This window comes from Antechinus flavipes, chromosome 2, assembly GCF_016432865.1.
Source record: "Antechinus flavipes isolate AdamAnt ecotype Samford, QLD, Australia chromosome 2, AdamAnt_v2, whole genome shotgun sequence".
Taxonomy (NCBI): Eukaryota; Metazoa; Chordata; class Mammalia; order Dasyuromorphia; family Dasyuridae; genus Antechinus; species Antechinus flavipes.
Window position 1 is genome coordinate 391,719,312 of NC_067399.1, and position 25,538 is coordinate 391,744,849.

General features: G+C 36.2%; 1 protein-coding gene across 1 annotated transcript in view; it reads right to left on the bottom strand.

Moving 5' to 3' along the window:
* FGF1 (fibroblast growth factor 1) overlaps positions 1 to 25,538 on the bottom strand; it is a 143,122-nt gene that overhangs the window by 38,186 nt on the left and 79,398 nt on the right. The window contains exon 3 of the mRNA XM_051978635.1: positions 10,569 to 10,772. Within this exon, the coding sequence (XP_051834595.1) occupies positions 10,569 to 10,737 (169 nt within the window). The 5' untranslated portion in view covers positions 10,738 to 10,772. The remainder of the gene's footprint in view (positions 1 to 10,568; positions 10,773 to 25,538) is intronic.

The following is a 25,538-nucleotide window of genomic DNA, read 5'->3' on the forward strand; positions in this document are numbered from 1 at the left end:
GTCAGTTAAATGGCAGGTTCTATCATGCTGCAAAAACTTCAAGTATAACTCCATTAATAGATCATCTTTTTTATTATTTATTTTAGTTTTAATTTATGGAATAAAACAAGCATTTTCATAACAGAACATAAAAAGATGATTGAAAATGAAACTGCAAATATTTTTATGTACAACTTGCTATTCCTTTTAAATACAAAATAAAGGTAATCGTGTATTTTTTTTCTTTTTTTCTTCCCTCTCTCCAGTCAGTTTTCCAAAGTCCCGCTTAATGAATTATGGAGAGGTACATCACTAGTAAGCCAGTTATGGTTGTGGTTTTTTTTTGGGGGGGGGGAATTGTTAACTTATGAAACAAAGAAAATTTTTAAATGTCCTTCCATGTTATGGGGTTTTATTCCATTTCTACTATGATGCTGGAAGAGTGGAAGAGAGAGGGGGTAGACCAGAAACAAATTTTAATTTGACTGTTGGTACTCAAATGTAAAAGCCATTTTTCAATAAGTATCATGTAAACATATTTTTGGAGAAACCGAATTATATAAATCTTGATATTCTTTCTATAAAAGAAACACGAAGAAAGGTGTTGTTTGTATTATAAATGAGTTCTTAAAAAAAAAAAGAGTTTTGATAGACCTATGAATATGGTGAAACATCTATATGACGTATAAAATACAATAATTTAATAAATAGGAAAAGACCTATTATTGATGTGGGAGGTGTCCATGAATCAGCTAATTATGAACAGACTACCAACTTTTCAGAGCTAAGATTAAATAAATAATAAAAAAGAATATTAATGAAAAAAGATAGAATGCATAATTGAAATGACTCAACTCTTATTTATTGAAATAATCATTGAAAATCCAAAATTGACAATGAGCAAGAGAAATGCCATTGACACCAACTATAATTATTTTGTTTAAAAGTTTAATAAATAGGGGCAGCTAGGTGGCACAGTGGATAGAGCACCAGCCCTGAAGTCAGGAGGATCTGAGTTCAAATCTGACACTTAACACCTCCTAGCTATGTGATCCTGGGCAAGTCATTTAACCCCAATTGCCGCAGAGAAAAAAAAGTTTAATAATTAGAAATTAGTTGCCACAACAAGGAGATCAAAAAAGCATCTTATCTTATTCAGTAAACATTTGACTTCTTTGACATATGGAAAGAGATGGCTGCCAAAGACTACACTGGGCAAATTTGTAAAATCATATAAAGAAGGATAATGAATGACTATAATTGTCCCTTAAAGATGGAGAGCAGTTAAAACTAATTTGAGGAAACTTTTACAAGATAGCGACATAAGCAAAATCACACCGAAGGTACAATTCTGGATATACCAATAAGGTAGAAATGATATTAAGAACAAAGACAGGAAAAGCACCAGAGGTAATCCATATTGGGAACAATATAATTGTGAAGGCATTAAGGGAATGATATATGAGGTATATATGAAAGGAGAAGAAGATACCAGAGACATTAAGAAAATAGGGATTTATTGTTGTTGGAAAAGGTGGTCAATGTAACATCAGTAACTACTGACCTATATGTCTACTCTTCCACCTATATGAAATTTTTATGAGTCATTTATACATGGATTAAAGGCATGTTCAATGGGGATATTGGTGGGGAAGAAGGAGAGTTTTGCAAGGAATATTCAGCAGAAGACTCTTTCTTTACTATTTCACAATTATCCAAAGGAGATAAAAGTACAAGATCTCATTGTGCCTATTGTTTTTTCCGATGAATTTTATTGTTATTTTTTCTAGGTCAGTAAAATAGTTTCTTGGGAGTTTGGTATAACACTAAATAAATAAATTAGTTTAGGGAGTACTGTCATCTTTATTATATTCGCTCGACCTGTCAATGAGCACTTGATATTTTTCCAATTGCTTAGATCTGACTTTATTTGTGTGGAAAGTGTTTTATAGTTTTGTTTATATAGTTCCTGACTTTCCCTGTGCCAATTATTTTTTCACTATGAAAAACCTTTGATTTGGTAGAACAAAACACAATTTTACTCTTTTGTTTTGTTTTGTTTGGCATCAAGGTGTCTTCCATTTATTAATCAAGATTATTCAAAATTCTTTGGAAACTGAAAAAAAAATAGAGATATGAATGGTAGGTGTGAGCAGGTTGCAAAATACAACCAGGGCAGAACTCAAGAAGAAGAGGAATAAAGGATGCCCTCGAGAAATTGTATGATATACCCTTTGATCCAGCAGTGTTTCTATTGCGCTCATATCCCAAAAAGATGTTAAAGGAGGGAAAGGGACCCACATGTACAAAAAATGTTTGTGACAGTCCTTTTTGGCAAGAAACTGGAAACTAAGTGGATACCCATCAGTTGGAGAATGTCTATAAGTTGTGGTAGATGAATAGTATGGAATATTATTGTTCTATAAGAAACAATCAGCAAGATGATTTCAGAGAGGTCTGAAGAGATTTACATGAACTGATGCTAAAAAAAAATGAGCAAAACCAGGAGATCATTGTATAAAGCAATAACAAGATTATATGATGATCAATTCTGATGAAGTGGTTTGTTTTAATAATGAGATGATCCAGGCCAATTCCAATGATCTTATTGATGTAAACTGAGATCTTTTGGGGGAAAATGATGTAACCTTTGTGGGGGCCCAGATGTAAACTGGGTCCCCTTTGGGGAGACTCTCAAACCCTGGGAAAATCATACCTTTCCCAAACAAACCCTTCCCAAGTTAAGTGGTTTCATTCAATCAGAGATCTTGGTCAACCACCCTACATTGACATAACTGAGCTCTTTTGGGGGGTCGGAAATTGTACCTGCAAACTTGCACTTAAGTGATTTTATTCAATTGGGGATCTCTGTCTGATGGTTCTGTATTGATTAGCCCAGACAGCTCCGAGCCCAGGCCAAAACTTATCCCATATAATCAAGATTTTGTGAGAAGATCTAACTCAGTTTCAATTGATCTATGATGGATAGAAGCAGCTACACCCAAAGAAAGAACACTGGGAAATGAATGTAAACTGTTTGCATTTTTGTTTTTCTTCCAGGGTTATTTTTACCTTCTGAATCCAATTCTTCCTGTGCAACAAGAAAACTGTTTGGTTCTGCACACATATACTGTATCTAGGATATACTGTGACATATTTAACATGTAGAGGACTGCTTGCCATCTGGGGGAGGGGGTGAAGGGAGGGAGGGGAAAAGTCGGAACAAAAGTGAGTGCAAGGGATAATGCTGTAAAAAATTACCCAGGCGTGGATTCTGTCAATAAAAAATTATAATTATTTTTTTAAAAGAGAAAAAAAAAAGATTTGTTAATCCTCTGCCAAATTCCTAATGAGTTTTGCCCACTAAGAAAACTTCCTTCTTAGTGAACGATAAAATTCCCTTTTTGCCACACAGATTTCAGGTTTGCAAATTCTTTTGCATCAGACCTGCATCTCCAAGCAGAGGGGATGTCTCCCTCTATTCCCACACCTCATCATTATGATGAAGAGAGCCATTTACACCGAGAGAGAGAACTGTCGAAACTGAGTGTGGCTAACAACCTAGCATTTTCATTCTTTTTGTTGTTGTTTGCTTGCATTTTATTTTCTTTCTAATTTTTTCTTTTTGATTTGATTTTTCTTGTGCAGCAAGATATTTGTATAAATATGTGTGCATATATTGGATTTAATATATATCTTTTACCATGTTTAACATATATTGTTTTACCTGCCATCTAGGGGAGGTGGGAGGGGAAAGGGGGAAATTGGAACACAAGGTTTTGCAAGGGTTAATGTAGAAAAATTATCCATGCATATGTTTTGAAAATTAAAAAACTTTAATAAAAAAGTAAAAAAGAAATTGTATGATGAGGAGCAGCTACGTGGCATAATGGATAGAATACTATGTGACCCTGGAGTAAGAAAGACGTGAATTCAAATTTGGCCTCAGACACAAGACATTTACTAGCTTGGTGACCTTGAGCAAGTCACTTAACCCTGACTGCCTTACAAAACAAGAAAGAAAAAATAAAGGAAGGAAGGAAGGAAGGAAGGAAGGAAGGAAGGAAGGAAGGAAGAAAACAAGCACTTATTAAACATTTACTTTATGTTAGGCACCATGCTAAATGCTGAGGATACAAATACAAGCAAAAAAGAAAAAAAAAAGAAAAAAAGGAATTTACATTCAAATGAAGGAAATATAACATAAAAGGGAGCTGAAGAGTGGGGGGAGATATTTAAATCTGGCAGATAAAAACTACACTGATGAGCAGGGTCCAGAAAGCAAGAGAAGGGAAAAAACTCTAGATTACATTTAGAAAACTGTTTAGTAATTTTATAATCCCAAATTGAATCATAATATAAAACTCCATTTATTTTTAACAATGATATCTTCCCAGTGAAGCTGTATTGTTGTTAAACATGGAATGCAATAATTTCCAAATAAATAAAATGGAAGGTCCTTCAAAAGATAATAAAAAAAAATATGGTAAGTGTAATCAGGATTGCAGCCTATGTTTCTTGAAGCTAAGAAGCATTGTACAGTGGAAAGAGTACTGGCTCCCTTAGAATCTGCAACATTTCCATCTTTGATGCCTACCACTTGTGTTTCCTTCGAAAAGTCACTCAACTTCCTCAGGCCTCAACTTAGATCAAATGATCCATGAGGATCCTTTAACTATATGTCTATAATCATTTGATAAATGGCATAGGAAATATCCAGCACCAGCCCAATCATGAATGTACTAGTCTAGAGCAGCAATAGTAGATATCTATATCAAAATATCTAGAGAAAGAACTTAAGAGAATTGAATGGATTGTCTATGAAGGATGAGATATATGAATAGATTGCTATCTGTAACAATAAAGAAAATATCAATTATCAACCAAGTATTCATTAAGCTCTTATTAGGTACCATGTAGTGGATCTATAAAGAATGAAACAAAATCTACTCACAAATGGAGGAGAGAAAAATACACATGTAAATATAAGTAGCATAAATATAAAGTAAATATGAATAAATGCAAATATTTACATAAATATGAAGTAAATGCAAATATTCAAATTCAAAGAAGTTTAAGAGGCAGGGCACTACCATATTAAGGGAAGACTCAGGAAAAGCTTCATGCAGAAAATGGCACTTGAGATCTGTGAAGCCTATCATTTTATTTTATTTTTTAACCCTGCTGACTTCTTATGAACTACCCTCAGATCCAAGGAATTTGTGGATCAAGACAGCATTACAAATAAATGAGCTGACTGCTAATCAAGCTCAAATCAATGGCCAAGAAATATTAACTACGGCTATTCTTGTGGGACTGTGCTCAGCACGGTCATTCATAGATTTTAGGGTTGGGATGGAAACTTTGAAGTCATGGAAGCCAAGAATTTACAGATGAGCAAAATGAGGCTTAGGGCAGGTAAGCAATTTCCCCCAGTCACAGAGCAATAAGTATTAGATAGGATTGGAACTACGTCTTCCTACTTCTAAGATCAACACACCATCCCTTCTGGTTTACAATGACTGTTAACAGTTCCCTAAAATTAATCCCTCTCCCAACCAGAAGTTTGAGACAATTAGGTGGACCAGAGAATGAAAGAAGACTAATTCTCGCTATTTCAAATCTGGTCTAAGATTAACTACGTGACCCTGACCAAATCACTTAACACTGTGTGCCTCAATGTCTTCATTTATAAAATGAGCTGGAGAAGGAAAAAGCAAATCATTCCAACATTTTTGCTTAGAAAACCCCAAATGAGGTCATGAAGAGTCAGACATGATTGAAATGACTGAATAGCAAGAAAAACTAGGACTTTGAATTTGGGAAGGATTATATTAATTTGTTCTTCTCTCATTGAGGACAACAGTACACTTTCCTTACAGGGAGAAGCAGCTGAGCCTCAGAGTAGAAAGTGTTGAATGAATGTGATTTTGGATTCTTGATTCCCTGACCTACACCATACTCATTTCTGTCCTCATACCTCAACTTAGATCCATGTTCAGTGAAAAAAGCTGGGTTTCTGCTCTCAGGAACAAATTAAGTTGATGGACAAGCAGTGAATGGTAAAGTGTCACATAAAAGAATTTATGCCCAAGTGTTGTCAGAGGGATAGCAGAGCCATTTACTGAATTTAATTCATTTCATAGAATTAAAGACCATAGATGTACAACTGAGCGGCATATTAAAGAAAACCTAATCTAGTCACCTCCTTTGAAAGATGAGAAAATTGAAATCCAAGGAAGTCCCATATAGTATATACAGGCAGGTATCTGCTGTTAAACGTTTAACAACCAGCTTCAGGGGTTGAGATAAGAGAGCATTTCTGCACACACCATACACACACATTTAATGGCATTATTAGGCCTTAAATCTAGACAATCAACAAAGCAATAAATCAAGCCCTGATTTTTCAGCAATTACTGATTTCTCCATTTCTGAGGTATAAAATGCTCGCACTGAGCATTTAACATAGCTGGCTCTGTTAATCTACCCTGATCACAGGGATTTGAACACAGACTCTTTGCTTCCCAATTTCAAAAATTTAGTGGTAATTTACAACTGGAAGTGGTCTTAGAAATGGCCTAGTCTAATCCCTTCATTTGATAGCATCACCAGACTAGATATAGATTGGAAGATAATGGTAGAATAGCTCCAGAACTGTACCAGTATCTATAAAATATTAAAAGCCCTAAAAGAAGGCCTCCAGTGCACAGACCCTCAGCATTCCTAGGAGAAAGTCTCTAGAATTAAGAAATACCACAAATATTATCTTGGACTGGTTTGTGGAAAGCTGAGGTTTGCAGTTTTGCAGAGTAGTACTGATATCTTAATTCAGGCATGGATAACCTCGAACCAAAATCGAGAATCAGAAGTGTTAACATGCTGCTATGTATGGAGATTTTCAGAATTATTTATTATGATAAAAAGAAATGTAACCTGTGAAGAAATTTGATTCATTCCAGACTGCTTTGAGTTTCACAATTTAAAGGTTCCATATATAGCTTAGTACCCCAAAATGTGATTAAAGCAATTTCTTTCTCTCCTACCAGTTCAATGGTCAAGGATTGTTTTGGGTTCCCCCCCTTTTTTTGTCTTTCTACTCATAATGCTTACCATAAGGTCTCATACACAGTAGGTCCTTGATAATGTTTTGTTCAATTGAATTAAATTATTCTCACGTGCTCCTGAGAACTAGCTACTATCATTAAGATGTTCCCTAATTCAAGAGGAGGTAGGCTTTTTTATGTAAAAAAAAGCCAGAAGCACAGAGTCTCTATTTATTTATTTATTTCCAATACCCTTATAGAATAAGGATCATGAACTTATATAGAACATGACAATCCTGAACATCATCTAGGTACATCCCCTGAACCTGTTTATTCAGATGACACTTCAGTACAGTAAGTAGCAGCTGAAGAATTGGAACCCAGATCACAGCATTATAGAATAACATACACATCTGTAAAGGACTTTAGCGATCATTGAATCCAACCCTTTCATTTTACACATGAGCAAACTGAGACCTTGAGAACCTTAAGTGGCTTAGAGTCCTTAATACTCAAATGATGTGTACCTTATACTGCACCATACTACCTTAATTATATATGTGTGTGTATGTATAAGTATATACATGTATATATACATAGGTGTATGCATTATATATATGTATGTATGTATAAACACATATATACACATTTGTCTTTTGAGTCATATGAATAAGAAATCCATGGTAAAGACAGTCTTCAGAATCAAATCAAATATTTACTTATCTCCAAAGTTGCCCACTCAGGCCTTTACCCCAATCCAAAGAATTAGCACTGAGGAAAGAAGTGAAATGAGCTGAAGCAATGTATCAGACTAAAGTCTTAATAACCAGACTCTATCCCTTATCTCCCTAGGCAATTGTATAGAATTTTATGACTGATCAAGTGCCATAAGAATATAGGCACTATGAAAGTATATTATTTCTGAAATATATTACTTCCTATTTAGTGTGGTTACTGTAAACCCTTCTATACATATCCCTTCATGATTAAAGCTACCCCAGCTTTGACGCTAGATTGAATTCCTTAAAAAGCTACTCTTTTACTCACCTTTTGTCTAACCATTTTCTACCCACTTCTATTTTCCCCTATTTCTTCCTTTCCCTTGGAAAGTTTATTTAAATAATAATCTTTTTAAGAAAGGCTAAGCTCTAATTCCAGCTTCTATAACTATCTTTTGTAGATATTTATTTAGTATCTATTTCACTTGTGTCTAATTCTTCATGACGCCATTTGGGGTTTTCTTGGCAAAGACACTAGAGCAGTTTGCCATTTCCTTCTCCAGCTCATGTTATAGATGACAAAACTGAGGCAAACAGATGTAAGTGAGTTGCCCAGGATCACACAATTACTAAGTGTCTGAGGACAGATTTGAACTCAGGAAGATAAGTCTTCCTGACTTCAGATCAAGAGAACTAAATATTGGGATACCTCATTGCCTCTTCTATAATTATAAATTTTGTTAATACAGCAAGTATCTTTTATTTCATCAATATGCAAAGTTCCTTGTATATGCACCAAGGAAGATTAGTATTCTGCCTATATATTAGCATGTAAGTTTTGCCAGGAAAGTTTCCCAAGGCTCAGACAAGTTAAGGGACTTGAACACAGTCATATAGGAAAAAAATATATCAGAGACAAAGTATGAGGTGTGTGGAGAGGTATTTTGAACCCAAGTCTTCTTGACAAAACTTCAAAGCTCTATTCCATAAAACAAGGTGCCACTAAAAAAGTATATCAGCCAAAAATAGATACCATCAGTTAATTTATCACAACTGGGCATGAGTATCTAATATCAACCATACAATCAATGGAAGGAATGTATACACATGCATGTATGCACATACACATGTTGGGGGAGGAGAGACAGAGAGAAAGAGAAACAGAGACTGAGACTGAGACAAAGAGACAGAGACAGATGGAGAAAAATACATATATAGAGGCAGCTAGGTAGTTCAGGACAGAGCATGGGGTTAAAATCAGGAAGACCTGAGTACAAATTTGGCCGACAATGCTTACTACATATGTGACCCTGGGTAAGTCATTTAACTTCTTTTGGAGAAGGAAATAGCAAATCACTCCAGTATCCCATCCAAGAAAACCCCATAGACAATATTGATGTAATATGGTCCACAGGATCACAAAGAATTGGACACAATTGAACAACTAAACCACAAAAAAGATAGATAGATGACAGACAGATAGATATTAATAGAAGATGGAAGACACATTGATAATAAATATAGATAGAAGTTGGATAGAAAACAGACATAGATAGATAGATAGATAGACAGACAGAGGAATGGAATCCTTTTTCTAAAACCATACATTCATTTATCAATACTGTCTAAGAGTTGGAACTTGAGGGCAAGTTCCTAGCTGAACTATTACAGGGAACTGGCGGGAATCCTTACTGTTCTCCAGTTACTACAGGTCTGGAGAAGTACTTTAATGCTCTTGGTGACCACAACCACATCTGCATGATGTGTAGAAGTAAAGCTGTGTAATTTATTATGTGTAAGGCTAGGGTTATAAACTGGGATTTCACAAATCAAACTCAGTGTAAGCATAGCCTAGACAACCATACTTCCTTGAAATGAAGCCTGGCTATACACGCAGGAGTTACCTTCCCCGTCCCATCTGGCTTCTCATGTTACAGGAGTAGAATCTGGGCTGGAATCTAAGGTTGGATCCCTCATTAGTTACAGAACCTTGGGACAGTCGAGCATTGAGCTAGGGAGACATTTCACTCTGGCCTGGATTCTTCTCCTTCTTTACTAGAAAAGAATGTCAAGTTTTACATTATTTCCATAAAGGTCTTTCCAGATTTTTCTGTGTTCTTACTGGTTATAATTACATTACAATCTATTACATTGATGTGCCACAGTTCATGTAACCACTTCCCTATTACTGGACATATTGGACATTATTTTAGGTTGTTTCCAGTATTTCTTTTATAACTACATGAAGAATAATATCTTCACTAACCAGAATCACATGGGGAAATGTGAATGAGAATGAAAGGACAAAGAATCCTGAGAGAAACTTAGTAAGAAGGACTTAAAAAAAAAAAAAAAAAACTCTTAGGATACTTTGTTTTGAGAACATTTAATTTAAATGAAAATAATTATTCAGTAATTTTGCAGGTTCACTGTTAGATTTCCAGTAAAACATTTAATATGAGCTTGGTATAGGAGGAAAATACACTGGATTTGGAGTTGGAAGATTTGGGTTCAATTCTTCTGTACAGGAGCTGTGTGATCTTGGATGAGCCATAACATCTCCGGGTCTTTGTTTTGTCATCAATAAATGAAGGGATTGGACTAAATGGTTTCTAAGATCCCTTGAACCTCTCAACCTATAATCCAAACATCTTAATCTTATAAAATAATAATCTTATAATCCCTTATAAAAAAGGAAAGAAAAAGAAGGGAAAGCATAGAAAAGGAAAACCAAACCTTTCTTTCAGCCTTTCTAGTGAAAAGTTAGGGGAAAATATGAAGGTAAAGAAAATAATTATAAGAGATTAATTAGAGAAGTGCTTACTGTGTTGATCATTTCTGTCCCTTGTCCCATCCACTTTGCCATCAGGAAGAATCCTCAAAAAGTGGCCCCCATTGCTACAGTAGAGAAGCTTGGGCTTCTTGTAATTCCCCAGTGGCAGATTAAATCTTTCGGTCAGGGCTGTGAAGGTTGTGATCTCCCCTTCGGCCATGCCTCAGTTGTTGGCTTTTACCGGCCCTTTCAAGACTGAAAGAAATTGAACAGGCTCATAGTTAGCATAGCAGCAAAGAAGATGACATGTGTACTTTTAAAGGGCATCAAAGGGACTCAGGGGTAGAGCTTTTCTGTCAAGATAACTACAAAAGATTGCCAAGATGATGCCCATGGTTATCAGAGTTACCAGTTGGCAAGTGAAGACTGAGGATGGGGCTTCTTTAAGGGCAGACAGTTCTCAATGTGGGAGGGTTTTTGGTACATCTCACAGATCCCAATTGGACACAGGTTTGGCAAAAGAGGCATTCCTTTTTAAGCTTCAAATTTAATCATTTGGCCAAAGAAAAAAATGTAAGGTCCCTCCTTCTGATCCACACACATCCTCAAATTAAACACCAAAATGGCACTAAAATAACACCAAGGGGCTGGTTGAAAGCCACAAAAGCCAATGAGGTCAGGGCTGAGGCTTTCTCCCTCCACCCTCACACTGTTTTGACTAGGAATTGTAACAGCATCAGGGAACAGATAGCACAGATGGCCTTTGAGGCTTTGAGTCTGCAAGCAAAGGTACAGGAAGTCATTTTGGCTTTGGAGGCAGTCTGGCCTACTCTCAGTGACTGGGGAAGGGAAACCACAGCAGTGAACCTTTTATAACCTCTCAAATGACTGAAAAGAATAAAGGGTTAAGACAGGAAGGACATGCATCCCAGTTTCACGTCTTCAGAGTCAGGAAGAATTTAAAACCAAAGAGTATAGGAAGGATTTTTTTTTTAAATCAATGTTCTCTAAGCACTGAAAGATTGGAAGCTTCCTCAGAATAGGAAATATTTCATTTTTATTTTTGCATTCCCAAACTTAGCACAGTTCCAGACAAGGTAGGTGCTGAGTAAATGCTTATTGATTGACTGATCAAGCTATTTCATTATGAAGAACACCTCTGATTTTGTGCCTACCTTTTAAAAATCAAATCAAATCAAAACACGGTTTTACACACTATCTCCACAATACTCTCACCTAGAGTGTAAATTCTTCTTACTATACATAGAAGACAAATAAGGCAAAATAAAATTGTCTTACTCAATATCACATAGTCCCTTAGTAATGTTACCAGGATTGCTCTGATAGACTCTATTTTCTCTGATCTTTTCATCTCTTCTTTCCTTTTCTCTCCCTCTTCTTTATTTTCTTCACAAAATCATAGAATCTCGGATTTGAAAGAGACTTCCACATGTATCTAGTCTCATCCATACCCCCCAAAAAAGTTGTTTTGATGTTGTTTTTTGTTTCTTGTTTTCTAAGAGGACCAATAGCATCAGAGGGTGATATATTGACTCATGAATGAATTGGATTTACATGAGGCAGAATTGTACTGAATCATCAGACTCACTCTTTCTTCCAGAGGAAATGAAGTCCAGTAACAGGACAAAAGTCAAGACAACTGGTGATGAATCAGGATGCCGTGGATGTCCTTGGTGTCTTCAATATCTGACCAAGGGTCAAGCAATCCACAGTACCTGATTCAGCCACTTTCATGACTATTGGAACAAATTACTCTGATTTGCCCATTCTACCAGAGGATGTCTTCACACACCCCCAATTCAATGATGTGTTTGTGGCTCATCAATTACCCTCAATCTGATTCAGCCTGACTGCTGACATGGTTTTACTGGGGTGTGGACACTGCACATGCTACAGCTTCTTGGAACCATAGATGAGAGTTGAGTGTTAGATGGACACCAAAGTTGGTTGAGCAGCCCTGAAAAAGTCTCACAAGCCTCATAAGAGAGGTCTTCTTGAACACTCCACATGCCCCAAACTAAAAAAGTATTTCCATTGCAAAACACCTAAGTAGTCATCCAGCTTGTGATTGAAGACCTTCAGAGAAGAGGAATCCAGAGCATCCTAAGGAACTCTGTTCTCTGACAGCTGCAAATGTAAGGTTTTCCTTTATGTCAAGCCTAACTTTGTCTCTTTGCAACTTTCATTCATTGCTTCTGGTTCTGCCCTCAAAACAAGTCAAAAACATTTCTTTCATATGATTGCCTCTCTAATACTTAAATCCCTCTGATCGTTCCCTTCTCTGGGCTTTATCTGATCCTAATTTGACTTGGAATCTCTGGTTTCCTTCCAAGTCCCAACCAAAATAATATAAGAAGCCTTTATTGATCCCCCTTAATGCTATAGACTTTCCTGTATTATCTCTCATTTGTCCTGTTTATATCTTACTCATTATTCATCCACCTTTAGTGTCCACCTTCACCAACTTTGACTTGTGGCTCCAAGAAGCTGTAGTGTGCATAGGAGCCACAATACATAAAACTGTCTCAGCAGATAGCTTAAGTACAGGTTGTGGGCCACAAACCCATCATTGAGTTAGGTGGGGTGTCTACCCCAAACATGTGAAGTTCTAACAGCTATGAAAGAGGCTGAAGCAGGTACTGTGGAGTGCTTAGATCTTGGTCAGACATTGAAGACACCAAGATTATCCACAGCATCCAGACGATAATAGACTCCCAGCCTTTACATGATGATTAAATAGTTTATAGACCTCAAGTACAAAGAAAAATGACTCACCTTTCTAGCTCTTCCCTATCTTTTCCAGAGTGAAAAGAATAGCATTTTTGGAGTCCTTCATAGCTATTATTCAAACACCACTGTGTTTACAGAAGGCATTTCCTCTCAGAGCTGTAATTTGATTCTTGTCAAAAACACAAAGTATGCTGAAAATGAGGGTCCAAGAAGCAAAGTAGTGAAAAGTTTGGTAAACTATGAGAGTCAGACACTGTGAAGTAGTTAAATTATAGGGTGTCCCTAAAGTCTTAGGGAATTTGTAGGCTACTAGAGCTTACAACTATATTAAGACTTTGGGGACACTGTATATAAAATTAATCCCTTTTTATCATATAAAGCATGAAGAGGAATAAATAAATAAAGAGGAATTATTACCTTTCAGTATACCTATATTTTAAGTAATAGGTCAAAGTTCAGCCAACAATTCAATTCAATAAGCACTTATTAAGCATCTACTATGTATTCAGTTACTATACAAAAATGCTGAGACCAAAAAAAAAAAAAAAAAAAAAAAGAAAGAAAAAGAAATAGTCCCTGCCTTAACGAGGTTACATTCTACTAGAGCTGAAGGGTAGTGACAATATGTATAAAGCTAAGTAAATACAAATCCCATACAAAATAAATGCAAGATTATTAAAACACTAACAATTGAGTGGACCAGAGAGACCTCATATAGAATGTGGCACTTGAGTTTACTTTAGAGGATATTTTTAAGCATCTACAAAAGTTCCAAGATCACCTAAATTTTTGAAATCTTATAAATCAGAAGGCAGCTAGCATGTACAGTGGAGAGAGTTATGGGCTTAGAGCCAGGTATTTTTCTCTTCCTGGGTTCAAATCTGGCCTTGGACATTTACTAACTGTGTCCTGGCTAAGTCCCCTAATCTTATTTTCTTTAGTTTTCTCATTAGTAAAATGATCGGGTGAATGAAATGGAAAACTACCCAAATATCTCCAGAAACTCCAAATGGGCTCACAGAATCAGAAGCAATCAGAAGATAATGATTGAGCCACAACATAAAACAGAAAGCCTACTATCTTCATGAGGAGAGTCACCAAATCAATTCAAACTCTTCTAGTAAAGAATTAGCAGATAATGCTTTTACCCCTCTGTCATCTTGTCTCTTGACAAGATTTTCTAAAGAGAAATTTTCTAAAAGAAATCAAACAACAGCCTGTTAATCTGTCACTTGTTACTGTTATCTTTGACTTTTTGTGGGCATCCAAGCTTGAGAGGAAGTCTATGTATAATGTATAATAATATGACACATTTACTATCTGCAATAAGCCTAGTAGTTAAATAGTTGCAGCAAGAAGAAGCGCCTAATGGACTGGTAACATTTTTCACAAGCCAGTGGATCTTTTTTTTTAACTTTTCTGCAACATCAAAATGAAATCTTCTGAAGTCTTAGCATAGTTATGCAAAAGTCTACGCCTTTTGACATTCATTATAATTCTACACGCATTATTAAGCACCAAATTCATACATAGTACTTTGTCATTTGGACTATGGAAGGTCACCTACTTATATAAGCATGGGTATGAGCACACATCTACCTAAAAATATCCTACAAGAGTCTAACATTGGACCAGAGGCAAACATAATTGAAATTCTTCCCAAATATGGGAATTGGGAATTCTGGCTCTACCATACTTATTATATACATAAATGTTTTCTCCCACATTAGAATGCATATCCCTTGAATTCAGGACCTCTTTCACTTTCATCTTTGTAACTTAAGTGTTTAGTATAGTCCCTGGCCTATAATAGTTGCTTAATAAAGGCTTTCTCTATATGATCTTAAGCAAGTCACTTAACCTTATTGGACTCAGTGTTCTCATATATAAAATTTGAGCTGGAGAAGGAAATGGTAAACCACTCCAGCACCTTTGCCAAGACAACCCCAAATGGGAACATGAAGGGTCAGATACAAATGAAGCACTGAATGACTAAACAATTGCAACAAGAAAGCTTGCTCTCAATTCACAGAATTTTGGGACTTAGGAAACTTAGAAGCCATCTCTTCCAAGTCCCTCACTTCCTAGATGAAGTAATAATACAAGGGTTGCCCAGGATCACATAGTTAATAAAAAGGGAAGGGGAGGAAAAGGGGCAGAGCCATTCTTGACTTTTGTACATTCCATAAAATGATAATAATAACTGCCTCAACTACCAGATAAACTGTTGTTAAGATCAAATATTGAAAAAAGCTATAATAAAAATTAAAAAAAGGAAATGCTTTCCCATTCAGACCTCATGTATCACTGTGCTTATTATGTTCTAATGTATTCACCATGTAATGTCTTAGAGATAGCAGTTTGGGTGTCTTGTAAACTTGCTAGATGAAAAGTCCTTGAGGGCAGAAACAATGCCTTACCTCAAATTTATTTCTTCCCTGGGGTTAGTGTGTTTATTGGCACTCAATAAGTGGTTGATACATCTAGATGATTTAATTGAGATAGAGTTGGACATCTAGATGATTTAATTGAGATGGAGTTAGTGACAAAGATGAAAACTTAGATCTTCTGACTCCCAAGCTAGTATTCTTTTCACTATATGAGCATATACCAAAACCCATGGCAAAATATTGATGACATATTTTGGTCATATCTGTCCCCTTCTTTTAGAGAAGAGATACTTAACTTTTTTCATGTAATAGACAGCTTTGGCAGTGTGTAAAGTCTATGGACCATTTTCAGAATAATGTTTTTAAGTGCGAAAAAATTTACAAAGGAAACCAAGAATAATGAAATACAATTATCAAAATCATATATATGCATATTATGTGTGTATACACATACGTATCTATATGATATGGCATTTTATCTTATCAAATAAAATACTTTAAAAATAACAAAAAAAGATCAAATATTGAGATGATATGGGTGAAAACACTTGAATAATAGAAAAGTGCCATATAAACATAAAGTGTCATCACTTGTCATGGTAAAGTCCAATATGTAGAAATTTAATGGTGATTAATTTCAAAGAAACAAATCTGATTTTAAGAGAGTATTTTTCAGATTCATCATGTTTAACTATAATGAACTAATCCTCCCCTAATGTAAATGAATGTACCTCTTGTTTTCACAAATGTGGAACCAATATGGGCAACTAAATGGTGCAGTAGATAGAGCACTGGCCCTGGATGCAAGAGGACCTGAGTCTAAATGTGGTCTCAGACACTTAATACTTATTAGCTATGTGACCCTGGGCACTTAACTCCAATTGTCTCCAAAAACAAAATGATAAAACAAATATGGAACAAGAAACCAAGAGGCTAGAAAACATACCCATGGTGACATAAAAAACTCTACTTTCATCACTTTCCATTTCATCCTCGTCAAGAGTTGGGTTCTAAGAAAGTGACATATGTTCAGCATATTCTATGTTCTAGGAATCTTTGACCAGCTAGGAAGCCAGGTTAAAAGGAACCTTTCTGTGAGTTTCTAAGGAGCAGAATGCAGAAAATGTGGTTATTTTGTAGAGCATTGAAATATGCCAACTAGTGAGGAAAGAAGGATCCTGCAAATTGTTAGCCTGTTTCACATCAATAACCACTACAAGGTGTATGGGGTGATACTATAAAAAGAGAGGAAATAAATTCTCTTCTCAGAATCCTGCTTTAGAAGCTGCTCTTAAGAAAACATTTAGTAGAATGAGATGAGTACAATACAGGTGTTGCAGTGGACAAATGTCAGCAGTTTGAATGAATTTTTAATGAGTTTAGAAAATGGTGAAGGACACCAATCAACTATTTTGTTGTAGGGAACCTTGAAACCATACTAACAATCTTGTAATCAGTGAGCACAGATTAGAACTGAATGGAAATTGTATTCAAGAAATTTTTATTTAGGACTTATATACATGACTCAGGGCTGGGATCAGAAGATGCTAAGATCAATCTGACAAAAATTCTGGTGGTATTAGGATCAGGAGACACATGAGTTCATATCCCACCTCTCTACTTACTAACAGAATGACCACAGGCAAATAATTTAACCTCATTTAATCTCAGTTTCCCCACCTACAAAATTGGGATACTAATAACCAAAATATTTCAAAAGGTTGTTGTGATAATCAAATTAGGCAGTGAAGTAGCTAGGTGGCACAATAGATAAAATACTGGTCCCCAAATCAGGAAAACCTCAATTCAGGTCTCGTCTCAGGCATTTCCTACCTGTACACCCCTAGGCAAGGCACTTAACATCTGTCAGCTTCAGTTTCTTCAGCTATAAAATGAGGATAATAATAGCATCTACCTCCCAGGGTTATCATGAGGACCAAATAAAATAATATTTCTAATGTGCTTAGCACACTGCCTAGCACATCATAGGCGCTTAACAAATGGATGTTCTCTTTCCCTTAACCCAATAAATGCAAAATTTTTGCAAAGCTCCTAGTTCTATAAAAATATCAACTATCATTAGTATTAATAGAACTTATGTCAGGAAGGCATATGCAAATAAAGAGAACAGTGAGACAAAGGCAAAGAAAAGGTCTGGCAAAAGTCTATGAGAGATTTAAGGTCAGTAGAGGTGTTATAGGTAAACCACCTTGCTCTCTTGCTTTTCTGATTAAAATGAGATGTAGAAATCAGCTCACTTCAAGCATTCTGGACTATGTCCTTCAGAGTGCCCATTATCTGAGCCAGCCTGGCTTCTCTTTGAGCTGGTTACCTATAGGAAGAAAAGCATTAGCTTTTTTAATCCTTTCACTGAAAATCTCCAAAAGCAAGCTGAATAAAAACAAGTCAATCAACAAGCATTTATTATCTCAACTCTACTAGTCTGGGTGGGAAGAGGGGGAATGCTACTAAGGAAATATATAAATAATGGGATTGTTGCTGGCTCAAAGACCTTACTATTGGGGGGGGGAAGGGGAACAACATTCAAATATAAATAGATACAAATCATTCAATATGTGATAATAGCACATTTTGCTGTTTGGAATTCAGTCTGTTTTCAATCATGTCTGACTCTGGACTCAGTTTATGGTTTTCTTGGCAAAGACTGGGGTAGGTTGTTATTTTCTTCTACAAATTATGTGACAGATGAGGAAACTAAGGCAAAAAGAATTAAACTGACTTGTCCAACCTCATATACTAAGTGTCTGAGGCCAGATTTGAACGCAGCATTATGAGTCTTCCTGACTCTAAGCCTAGCACTCTGTCCACTGTACCAATTATACATATAAATAAATTTAAATGGGTATCAAAGATAAATACAAAGTAATTTCTGGGGTAGGAGTGGGAATAGTAAAAACCAAATGTGGAAGGAGGCACATAAGTTGAGCTTTGAAGGAACTAAAGTTTTATAAGAGATGGGGGTAAGGAAGGAGTACATTCCAGTTTGGCTGGGGATGGCAGTTGGAGAGTAGTGGGGGAAACCTGACACATGATTAAAAAAAAAAAAAAAAAGGTAGGAAGATGGAATATTTTGTAATGTTTTATAAAGAGAGCACAAGTAGGCATTTTGGCCAAAAAGTAAAGTGTGTAAGGAGAAATAATGTGTGACAAGCCTGAAAAATTAAAAGTGGCCAAAGACGGAGAGAGAAACTCTCATGTGAATAAAAACGTATTACCAGTAGTACTTTTCCAGATGAAGATATTGAGGCAGGCAGAAGCTAAGTGTTTTGCCAGGATTCAACCAGCTAGTAAATGTCTGAGATCAAAGCTGAACTTGGATCTTTCTAATTCTAGGTCTACTAGTCTATCCAGTGAGCCATCTAGCTGCCTCTAATTATATAATGATCACAACAATGTAAAGGAAAATAACTTTAAAATATTCCCTAACTGATTCAGAAGACTGATGATGAAACATTCTTCTTCATCTTTGGCAGACTGGTAGTTTGCCAAACTAGTGGTACAGGAAGAGAGATAAATTTTCAGATGTGGCTAATGTGTTTATTTTTCATTTGACTACACTTATTTGTTGCAAGTGAAAGCTTTTATTGGGAGAGAAGGAAGAATTAATAAGAAGTAACAGAACAGCAGAAAAAAATTTTAAAACAGAGAGAAGTTCAGAGAGGGACATAAACACAGTAAATTTATTACTATTTTGTTAAATTTAATACACACTTTTAAAAAACAAAATATATACAACATAAGTTTTTTGGGGGGTTATTAATGATTATGAAGCTTAAAATAAAAATAGAAATTTTTTAAGAAAGGTACTTTAGAGCCAGGATATAAAGATCATTTTATGCCTGAAGAGTTTGTTTTTTATCCTAGAAATAAGGAGGAAATTAGTCAGACCAGTGCTTTAGGAATATCATCTGACATTGTGTAGAAGACAAAGTGGAGAGGAGAGAGACTTGAGGCAAGATGACCGGTTGGTTGTTCTTGCAATAATCAAGGTGAGAGCTGATAAGGACTCGAAATACGTGTTTCAAGCAGAGATGTTTAATAGATAGAGGCAGCTAAGTGGTACAGTGAATAGAGCCCCAGCCCTAGAGTCAACAAGAAGTTCAAATCTGGCTCAAACACTTGACATTTACTAACTGTGTAACTTTGGGCAAGTCACTTAAACCCAATTGTCTTGCCAAAAATTTAATCTAATAAAAAAATTAAAAGAATCTGCAAGATTTGGCAGTTGATGATATGGGAAAGAGAAGTGGTTAGTGAAAATGAAGGCAAGAATATTATAATATATTATCATGATATTAAGAATAATATTAATATTATATATGATAAAGCACATTAGATATAACAATATACGTGAATATATAGTTATATATAATACCAAGGAGATAAACCTTGGTTGCTGGGAGGGTAATGGTGCCTTCAACAGAAATAGAGAAGTAAGGAAGAGATTTTTGAGGGACACATAATGAGCTCTGATGTAGGCAAGTTGATTTTGATATATTTGTGGGATATCTAATAGCATGATCTAATAAGCAACTGATGATTTGGGACTGGAGATGAAAACAGAGGTGACTGATTTTCAGGGATGTTATAGAGGGGCATGGATATAGGCTGAATGAGGCAGTTTTTAGGTCCCTGCCAACTCTGGGATTGGGCTATATGGCCTTCGAGACTACTTCCAAGTCTATAATTCTGAAGTTCTATGATTCCGTGGATTGAGTTTTATAGGGCTGTTTGATTTTGGATAGGACTAAGAAACCCAAAAGAGTTCCAGATTTTGTTACCTCTGCCAGGAAGTGTGAGGTTGGCAGAGAATCACTCACACACTCTAGTGAAGGGAAGTTTGCCTGAATAGACAGAGACAGTGTGTTCTTCTCTCTGGTCTTAGCCCCACCCTCATCTCATTGCACTAGATTTGAAAGTTGGAATACAGCTGTAGTTGGCTGGCATGAGTTGGGCCAACATGCCACCAAAAACTATATAGTTCTGCTTGGAGAGCTGAAATGTTATCTGCTAAAAAAATCCATGTTCTCTCTACAGTTTTTCCTATATTATACAACTAATTTATGTTGGAATGAGTTGTGAAACAGCAATTCCTGATAAGCAAATCAAAACTGTCCAGCAGTTATTAATTGCCTTTTATTTGCAATGTGTATGAGAGAGAAAATGGGTCTGTATCTCAAAGAGATCATAAAAGAGGGGAAATGACACATTTGTGCAAAAATATAATTGCCATTATAACTGGGAATTCTGTAGATCCTATTAAGGAATAATTGAATAAGTTATGGTATATGGATATAATGGAATATTATTGTTTTATAAGAAATGATGAGCAGGCTGATTTCAGAAAAGTATGGAAAGATTTACATGAACTGATGCTAAATGAAGTAAACAAAACCACAATAACATTATATGCAATAAAAACAAGATTATGTGATAATCAGCTATGATGGACTTGACTCTTTTTACCAATGAGGTGATACAAGACAATTCCTATAGATTTGTGACAGCCACATCCAGAAAAAGAACTATAGAGAAAGAACTATATAGAACTATAGAGACTTTGTGGATCAAAGCATAGTGTTTGCACATTTTTCGGTTTTGTTGTTTGTTTGGTTATTTTCTTTTTTTCTTTCTCGTGTTGTTTTTTCCCTTTTGATCTGATTTTTCTTGTGCAGCATGATGAATATGTTTAGAAGAATTGCACATGTTTAACTTGTATCAGATTGCTTGCTGTCAGAAAGTGGGGAGGGAGGAAGAAAGGGAGAAACATTTTGGAAAACTGTTTTGTAAAGGTGAATGTTGAAAATTATCTTTGTATTATATTTGGGAAAATATGATACTATTTTTAAAATGTGTGAGAGAGTATAGCACAGGATCAAAAGCTGGACTTGGAGCCAGGAAGAATGGGTTCAAATTCTGTCTCTGAGGCTTATTAGCCCATCTAAGCCTCAGATTACTCTTATAAAATAACATCTATAAATGTCTTATATCCCCAATGAAAGTAGAGTTTCCATACTAAGATCCTTGATATATTGACATGTATGGAAGGCAGTGCTGAAGACACAAAGATCAAGATATGGACATGGTTACTGCCCTCAAGTAAATTATAATCTAATAAAGTAATTAGTGAAATATAAAATCTTCTCAATGCCAATGAATCATTTGGAGAATTTATAATGATATTTTTTTTTACCATTTGCTTAAGAATCCTATAAGCCATAAGAAAGCCTATAAGCCAGGATGGCTAGGAGAAGTAATAATAATTCACAGATTTATATAATACATTGAAGTTTACAAATTACAAATTACACAATAATCCTACTATGTGGGTAATATTCATCATTCCTATTTCGTTGTTATTGTTCAAACATATGTGATTATTCATGGTCCCATTAAGTATTTTCTTGGCAAAAATACTGGAGGGGTTTGCCATTTCCTTCTCCAGCTCATTTTACAGATATGAATGCTGAAGCTAACAGGGTTAAGTTAGTTGCCCAGTTAGTTGTTCTTCTAAACATATCCATCAAGCTGCACAAGAAAAATCAGATCAAAAGGGAAAAAACAACACGAGAAAGAAAAAAAGAAACTAACCAATCAGGGGCCAGATTTGAACTCAGGAGATGAATCTTCCTGCCTTTAAACCCAGCACTCAATCCATTTGGACATCTAGCTGTTCTATTTCCATTTTACAGATGAGAAAAAACAAGGCTCAGAGAAATGAAATGTCATGGTTCAAACCATCAATAAGTCTCTACAGTATCAAAGTCCTCTAGAGTCCTGGCTCTTTTAATTACAGCATTATTGCCTCCTATTGATTTTTCTTTATAATTTCACCAAGCCTAAAAGCAGAGGTGTCTTGGAGAAATGATAACACGAATTCACTATCCTTTGACTTCCATTCATTGATCTGGGATCCTTCTAATACCATTCATAGGCCACAGGGAAAATAGATTTTCCCCTTGTCATAGGTAGTAATTTTTCTTAAATGAACATTGTGTGCACAAAAGGAAGAAGAGGATAATCTCTTATCTAAGTTGATAGAACTGGTCATTCTTGGTTATAAATGTCAAGGGCAAGGAAGGCTATAAGCTCACTAAGCAGCTCACCCATAGCTGTGGTTAATGAAATGCCATCCATGCTACCAACCAGTTCAATTAGACTTCAAGAGGCACTGAATAAGTCTATTCTCTGCATGGACTCTGGAGAAGTACTCTAACTTCTCAGAACTCTTAATCGAGAATTAAACATTTATATGCCTCTGTGTTATGTTTTCACAGGATCCTAACTCTAGAGTTGGAAGCAACCTCAGATAACATTTCTCTATTCCCCCTTCTCATTTTTTTTTACAGATGAGAAAACTGAGACCAGGCAGCTTAAGTAACTCAGCCAAGGAATAATTTGAACCCAAATCTTCTGATTCTGGAGTCAGAATGCTTTCCACTCTGCCATTCTGCTCTTTTCCTTCTTACTTTTATTCTGGTTAATCAGTTCTCTTTCCATCTGGCCTCTCCACTCCTGGCATGCTCCCTAGCCAGAAGGAATCATTCTACTGGATATCAGGAATACTTAGCAAGACCTTAGAGAAAAACAGTCTTCCCTCTGAGAGAGAAAACAGAAAGATGTCTGACTTGGCACCCTCTGAGGCCCCCAGTTTCTGTCTGAACTTTAAATCCAGTCCAGAGCTTCCTACAGGCTCCCAGCCATCATGAAAATCAGCACACATCACAAATGTAAATATCCTTTATGCAGAGCAATGTATTAAATCACTGGGGCTTTAACTTGAATATGGAGTTATTATGCAGTGTCTCTGGCAGCCTCTTCTTTTCCCCCCTTCCTCTTACCTTCTTCTACTGATGTTCCTCCAAAGAATCTGTTATGAAAGTTACAATCTCCAGAACCAACCCAGAGAGCACATTCCTTTATCTATTTCAACAGACCTTCCAGAACATAGGAGGGGGGAAGGTTTTGTTTTTTTTCCTGCTCTCCCCCTGACCTAGACATTTTTTACTTTTCCAAGACCAGCATTTGTGTGTTAGTTCTTTGGAAATGCATGGGTTTGTCCCAACACTGTGTCTCAACCAGAAATCTACTCTGGAACCCTCCATAAAGCAAGATTTGATTCACATAGCTTTCACTGAAGAAATGTATGAAAAATGGAAGAAAGGGGAAAGAGGAAGAGAATGACTCTTTAGCAGAAGTCACCCACTGGCCTCTAAGCTCTTTTTATGCTCTCCACTAGTCTGACAAATTTTGTAACCAAGTCAGACATTTTCCAGGAGTGAATTGTTTTCTTTAAAATGAGATCTTGAAGGTTTCAAATCTCAGGAACTGAATTATCTCTTCCAGAGATAACTCCTTTGGGGAGAATTAAATGGCACATTGCCTAAAAAGTCTTTCCTGTGGATTTGACCCCTGCCTTGACATCTTCCCTTGGGTGACCCAACTCAATATTGATCCACATTAGATCTAGTTTATCATGGTCCCTTTTTCACTCCTGTCATATTAAAGGAATGAGCCTCCATTCAAAACAGAATCTGGGTTAAGCTCAAGATACATTGATGGGACTGAGTTAGGGCTCCCCCAATTACCTAGAATACTAGGGTTTTAGGCTTAGCATTACCACTAGCTAACTTTGAAACGAGAGACAAGGACTAATGTTCTCTGGGCCCAAATTTCTTTTTTCTGCAAATGAAGGAGTTGAACCAGATGACTATTTTTTTCTATCTCTTCCAACACATAAAATTTTATAGATTAAATTAGAGCAAAAATTTTTTACCAAGTGGTTATTTGTACAATGCTGCACTAGAGATTTCACAGCTCTATTTCTCACTTCTCATTGTTAGTCTATCCATTGCCCAACTACTGATAGAGTTATTGAAAGAGCAGCCCTTTTTCCTGGGCTCGGGAAAAACCATGTTCTGTGAGCCTTGGTCATTACATCTATAAAGTCAGAGTGTTAGACTGGAATATCTCTCAATCATATAAGTCCGAAATCTTCAGCTTTTATCTTTCCAGCAGAATGTAAAGAATATAACTGGCCTCCTTGGAATCAGAACTATTTTTCTTTTGATGTTTGTATTGCCAGCATCTAACACAGTGCTTTGCACATAGTAGGCACCTACTAAGAACTCTTTGAACTGAACTGAGTGGAACTGTAAGTCTTAAAATACTACAGAAATGTAAATTGTTATTGTATTTGCCCTTATTCTATGACTAACCTAAGAAGGCCTAATGTCTTGCCTGAGACCACCCAGCAAGTCTGTGACAGAGCCAGTAGAAAGCTGTTTGCTTTCTAGGACATGGCGTTTATGTACCCTGAGCAAGGTTTGAAAAGTGTGCCCTATTTGTGTTACTGTCTCAATACAAAGTCTGAGCTTTCTCTGTAAAACAAGCAAGTTGACATCACAAAACAGAGACCTGTAAAACAGTAGGGAATGGAATTATCCATGATGGAAAATACATAGATTCATCAAAAATAAGTTGATTCCCATCAGACTATTAGGAGTCATAAATACAACATGTGAAGCTCACAAATCACAGAGCTATCCTTCAGGGGATTGCCCACCCTTCTGGGAAGGAGTAGATGTTCAAGCAAAACATGAAAATGTCCCTCCTGGCACCCCCTGTAATTTGCACCCTTGGCAACTGCCTACTTTGCCTACCCCACTGTCAGCTTTGGCTCTGTCTAAGCTGTCGTGTTGCCTCTCATCAACATCATCCCTTCCAAGGGCCTTGTGTTCATTCCAAGCTTTGAAATAAAGGACAAAACTCACATTTCTGCCAGACAGATTGTATCCAGGCTCCTCTGGAGGAGTAGCTAGCTGTCCTGGAGTGTGGTTTTGTATTTAAAGCGGCTGGA